General features: G+C 42.9%; 1 protein-coding gene across 3 annotated transcripts in view; it reads left to right on the top strand.

Annotated features, from left to right (window-relative positions):
• Positions 1–323: 323 nt before the first annotated feature.
• HECTD2 (HECT domain E3 ubiquitin protein ligase 2) overlaps positions 324–6000 on the top strand; it is a 38635-nt gene continuing 32958 nt past the window's right edge. For 2 of the 3 annotated variants that reach the window (XM_071748727.1, XM_071748726.1), the window contains exon 1: positions 325–939. In XM_071748727.1, the coding sequence (XP_071604828.1) occupies positions 718–939 (222 nt within the window). In that variant the 5' untranslated portion in view covers positions 325–717. Of the gene's footprint in view, positions 940–6000 lie in introns of all 3 variants that reach the window. The other variant, XR_011726785.1, reaches the window with a different exon arrangement.

The following is a 6000-nucleotide window of genomic DNA, read 5'->3' as shown; positions in this document are numbered from 1 at the left end:
GCAGAATCAGCGCTTCTCTGGCGTGCAGGAGGATGGGTGCTGCCGAACATCCCTGCCCCGAGGTCCTAGGGGGTGCCCGTAACCCCGTCCCCGGCGACCAAAGCCGCACCGCGGGCACTTCCGCCGCGTAGCTCTTGTCCCAGAGCCGCCAGGGCTGCGCGTTGGGCGGGGGACAGCCCCGATTCCCGTACGCCCGGCGCCGCCAAGCAGGCACCGGTAGGCAGGCACCGCCGCTGCTCCGGCGTAAAGGAGCTTCCGTAGCCGTGTCCTCCGCTGCCCCCGCGCGGCGCCCCCGGTCGCCAAGCGCGTTTCTGCGAGCCGCCGATAAACAACATGGCGGCGGCCCCGCCTCCTGCCCGCTGTCCGTAGGGGGCGCGGTGGCTGCGGGGGCAGCGGGGTCCGGCGGCGCCGGCCGCCTCCGCTGCGTCGCGTCCCGCACTCTCCCTTCCCGCCGGGGCCGTGGCGGGGGCGGCAGGGCCGCGCTCCGCCCCGCCGTGCGGGGGTGTCTGAGCGAGCGCCCGGGAGCAGCGCGGTTGCTGCATTGCCGCGGCGGCCCCGCGCGGAGCGGAGCGGAGCGGCGTCGCTGGGGGTGCCCGCGGGGCGTCCTCGGAGGGGCTCGGGAGCGGCGGAAGAGAGGCGAAGGGGAGGTCGCGGGTGCTGGCGGGGGCTGAGAGTGTGCGGTGAGGAGAGAGGCGCGGGGCGGCCAGGAGCGGGGCCATGTCGCTGCACAACTCGCCGGCGGCCACGGCTGCCGCCGACCTCCCACCGGGTCCCGGTGCTGGGCTCCCGCCGGGACCGGAGCTGACCCAGGGCAGCGCGGTGCCCCTGTCAATCGAGGAGGGCGGCGAGGATGAGGAGGAAGAGGGGGAAGAAGGGAAGAAAGAAAAGGAGCAAGAGAAACTGTCGCCCATCCCGTCGGTATCCAGCGCGGCTGCCGGGGTAAGCTTTCTTGCTGTCCCCGGCCGGGCCGGGCGACCTCCCTCTCCTGGCCTACCGGTGCCGGGCTCCATCCCCAGCCCGGGCTCCGGTGAGCGAAACCGACTTTGCGGTCCCCCTCGTCGCTTTCTCTGTTTGCCGCTCTATTCGCGGGAGGGGGCGGGGGGGGGAACATCATGTTAATTTTCCTTCATGTTCTGTTCCGTTTAGAGGCTTTCATTCAAGTTTCTTAAAAATAACAAGTGCATCTGTAAGCAGTGACATATGGAAGCTATAAATTCCCCATCTACTTATAGTTCTTTAACATTTTACAACGGTCTGCTCTTTTGGGTTAGTCACGTCTGAGGGTTTGCAACACTGAATGTTCCTTAAGGGTTTTCGGGGGTGGAGAGTTTCAGCTCTTAATACACTTAATAGGAAGAGAATTAGCTGAGAAATAGTTCCCTATTTTTAACTTTTTTTCTTGAAAAGGTCTTTTCCGGCTTTTAGTTGTGTTGAAGCAAAGGTGACAAAACATGATAATAGCTGAAGAATTAGTTAACGCTGACTAAAAAAAAACTGCAAGGAAGATATTTGCTAGAATAATTTAATTTAAGAAACCTTGACTGAGATTTTTAATTTTACTGGAGTTACTATTTTCTTTCTGCTGACACCATGCATTATGCAAATAAGCACAAAATTTTCCTGGCATGAGTTTAATACCTTATATAGCTCAATGTTAAAGCTTGATGTAACTTATTTTAGTCCAACAATAGAGCAAAAATTTACTGCAGCAATTAATAGAGTTATGAGATTCTTAATTCAAAAGTTCTGGTAAGTATTCGACAATAAAAATTGTCATTTTACATAGCTTGACTTCAGAAGATTGAGCATCTAATGGTTATGACTGTTGTAAAATAATAGTAATGTTAAACCAAGTAAGCAGAGGCAAACTCCTTTGAGCAATTCTGCCAGTTTTGTGTTTTGCCTGCAATGTACCACTATCTAGAAAGGCTTTCAGCTTTCAAAATCTACCGGAATGTGGAAGAATGTGTTTGTTCTTGTGATTCAGATACAGATTTGGTGGGGAGAAATCTGTAATGGGCAAGAGCCCAGGAGTTATTTTTACCTTTGGAAATCTTCACTTTCAGACTTCTGAATGGAGAATGCCAATTCCTTACCATAAAGATACAAGCATTGGTCTAAAATATGTGAGGCTTAGCTTAGATAATTAAAAACATGTACAGCAGGGCAGCTGTGTAGAATTCTCACTGCCTTAAAGAATCAGAACTTGTTTATGGTCGGACGTTTTTCATCTGCCTCTGAACACACAGGTGTAAGCTGTGCAGGTTGTCTGGCTACAGAGGAGCTCAGATCTGGATTGGTTTCAACACATGCTTGTCAATTGCATGTGGGTTCTTGAATTTACAAAAAGATGCATATGGATTTTAATAGTATATAACAGAGGGAGAGTTTTTGTGGACAGAGGTAATAAATGTTTCTATAGCCCTGGATTTCTCTGTAACAGAGTGCAGTTTTTTATCCAAATACACTAAATAGGCAATGCAGGGATGCTTTTGCGAGACCTTTATGAGTTGCTGTAAAGATGGTATTGGACTGGTTGGTCTGTTAAACCCTAGTTGTGACCAATCTACACATCTAATTACAGCGCTTTGTGAAGTAGGTTGTGAGATTCATCATTTAGGACTTGGTTTTAATACAAATTCTTTTATTAAAAATTCTCCTTTAACATAAAACCAGTGAATGTTACTTAGATCACCTTAAATACTTCTAAAGAAAAAAGTACTCTCTCAGCTTCCTTCTCATTGGACCGAGGAAGAGTTTGTAGTATATGATGACAAAAGCGTAAATTGTCTTTTTTAAAAAAGCACTGTGCTTATTCACATATTTTTCCCATTAAAAATTACATTCCATAAAAATGGATGCCCGATACAAATACAGTGATACTTCAGATTATCTTAATTTTGATATTTGAAAGAAATGTCTATTATTTCTAAATTTACAGCTATCATATGACTGTGGTGATACAAGTATTATCATTTGTTTCTTTATGAAGCCAGCCTCAGAACACCTCCCCAGATACGGTGTAATTGACATTTGCTTCAGTGCATTGAAGACCCACTATCAATTTGTGCAACTGATGTGGTCTGCCTAGAAGGCAACCTGAGACACATCCTTTAAACAGTTTGCAATTTTCACAGTAGCTGTGGAAAGGGTCAGAATGCTAATAAATCAATAGATAACCGTGGTATCTTTTTTCCTCCCAAGAGTGTGTGCCTGAGAGATGTTTTATCTGGAGGTGAAACTAGCTGCAAATTGGAATAAAGGGATTTGTGACTATTGCTATTGGCAGTTATGTCCCAGCTTTACTTAGGCAAAGTTCATGTGGAATTGTGGAAGAAGAGTTGCTTTTCCTCTTTTCTTTTGGCTTTTGTTTCTAAGGAAAGTTGTGGAGATTAAAATAGTCCATGAATAAATTCATTTAATCCTGCGAGGACTTCAGCCTTTTCTTGTGAGCTAAATGATTATTAGAAATAATGTATAGGGGTGATAGCTTGGAGGTCAGTATTCAGATTCTGAAAAGAAACTTGTGGGAAGCTAAATAACTTCCCCAATATTAATCAAGAACAACTAGGGGCTTCTGTAAAGTAAAACCAGTCCTATGTTACACGTTCTAAGATACGAATGGTAGAGAAAATCCTATTTTTTGCATGGCCTGTTGCTTTGACAACTGCCTTTAGGTAATCTCTGAGTGTCCAATATGTCTTCTTGCACAGAGAATAAAACCTGTTAGTCCTCATGGACCTTTGCCTGCCAGATACAAATGGGATTTGAGTGACTTATGTTAGGGCTGAAGAGGAGGAGTTTCAAGAAACATTTCTAGATAGTCTTTTGTGTCTACCCAGAAAGTACTCTGTATGTCGTCTTTGCAAACAGCTTTGCTTATTTTCACCATCTAATTTAACTTCAATAATGCAAGATGTTTCTAGTATAATGCTAGTACCTCTCCATTCTTATGTTGGACTTAATGCTTCGGTAAACTTGACTGAGAAGCCAGCAGAACTGGGATTTAATAATGTGCTCTTTAAAAAAAAAATAATAATAAAAATTAAAGATTTCTTTGATTCACCTATTCTGTCTAAGCATACTTACTCTTTATGTGGGGGTTCAGTTTCCTGTTGGTGGTATGTGTGTAGTCTTAGGCTCTAGAGGCTCGCTGACCTCCTACAAAATTTTGTATGACATGGTTCTGTACACTTGTCCTAGATTACTCTCCCAGGAGATGTTGGAGATCCTCATTAATGAGCACAAAGTTTCCCAGTATTCCTCTAGGGCTTTCCAGTAAAGTCCATATGTTTGTTTAATATTGTTGGAACTGCACTTGGAGCATGTATAGTATCTGTTCTTTATGATGACTGCTGAGGGAGGTGGCATTAGGAACCACCTTTTTAAATAACTATCCTATTTCAGTGGGATGGCTGGAGTGAAACCTAGAAACCTGAGTCAGTCAAAAAGGTTGTCACAATGGTCTGTTTTATAAAAGCTCCTCTTGTCAGTCATCTGTGATACCTATTCTGTATTAATCCTAATTAGACTTGTAAAAGCTCCAGAGGTTTTCTACCATTTTGTGACACAGAAGATAAAAGTCAGGTCTGGATTTCTTTAAAGCCCTTTTTCTGTCAGGGTGTATTTTCTGCCAGACATGTGCCAGGTGATTCTTTGAGAAGCACCTTAATGGCTTTATGGTTTTTCAAAGGTTATAGAATAAAATAAGTGCTAACTACATTTTATTTTTGAATGCTTGTTGCATGCAAGGAATTTGAAGATGGAAATTTAAACTTAGTATTTTTGAAGCCAGAAGCCCTGCTGATTGTTCAAATTTATAATTTTCTGAATTACAAGCCATGGAAAAATTGTTGTTTGTACCATTAGTTATTTTAAATTCCTTGCAGTGTACTAACTTGCATACATTGTGTTATGGCAGGTTAGTATTTCAGGATGTGGTGGTGCAAGTGAAGTGCTTACCCTAGAACTCTGTATGTCTTGGTCCAAATTTACTACTCTTAAAGGGAAAAAGAAATGTATGAGTTTAAAAAAGATAGGAAATTACATTAATTAATCTAGAATTTTTATTCTGATATGGGAAATTAGTTTTGATTCTCATGGAAACATTTTTTTTTCTAACTGAGAGCACAAACACCTGATATCAAGCAAATGAATCTTTTGGTTAATATGAAGCTGAAAATCATGATGTGCAGGGAGAGTATGTATCATTATTTGAGTTGGTACTTTGCCTGATATCAACCAATGACTTGGAGCTGAGATCCAAATCAGAATCTTCATCATGCAACTTCTGTTATTTTGAGGAAGCTGCTTAGCCTACCTATGCATGGTAAATTCTACAAAGTAAATAACTATATCTAGTAGCACTCAGTGTCAAACAGGCTGAGTGGCACAATCCTTCAGCAATTCATTGTGTTTTCACTTCTGTTTGCTTTTAAAACATCTTAGCCCTCAATGCTTCTTAGCAAAGGCTTGTGCAGACTCCTGTGTTAGCAAATGTTTGTTGGCCAGCCTTTCTTCAGTGGCAGCTGATGCTGAAGATTTTGAATTATTTAGGGGGGATTTAACCAAGTAGCCAGCATGTACATTTCACTAGCAGGTTAGCTCCCATAGAATTTTTGGCCTCACATTTCAAGTCTTGGGAAACTTGTCTGAACTTCAATATATTAGGGTTATTTGGAAAAAAGAATGTGACACTTCTGTTTAAACTGAGCAGGATGTAGTGAGGAATATAAATATTGGGCTTCAGAATAGTAGAATTTCTGTACCAAGGTACAGAAAGAATACTGTTGAAAGCATTCTGATCGTACTGTGTTTTCTTCACAGCAATCCAAGGATATCTTCATATCCTGCCAATTAATACTGGAGTAGTGGAATGTCATGTAAAGGAAATTTATGGTATCTCTCCTGATTCAATTTTAAACAAACTTTCAGAATCACTATTTATGTCTTAATTATTACCAATCTAATTTCAGTATATGTATTCTTTGTAATACCTCA

The sequence above is a fragment of the Heliangelus exortis genome, chromosome 7, assembly GCF_036169615.1.
Source record: "Heliangelus exortis chromosome 7, bHelExo1.hap1, whole genome shotgun sequence".
Classification (NCBI taxonomy): domain Eukaryota; kingdom Metazoa; phylum Chordata; class Aves; order Apodiformes; family Trochilidae; genus Heliangelus; species Heliangelus exortis.
This window is presented reverse-complemented; position numbering and strand designations above follow the sequence as displayed.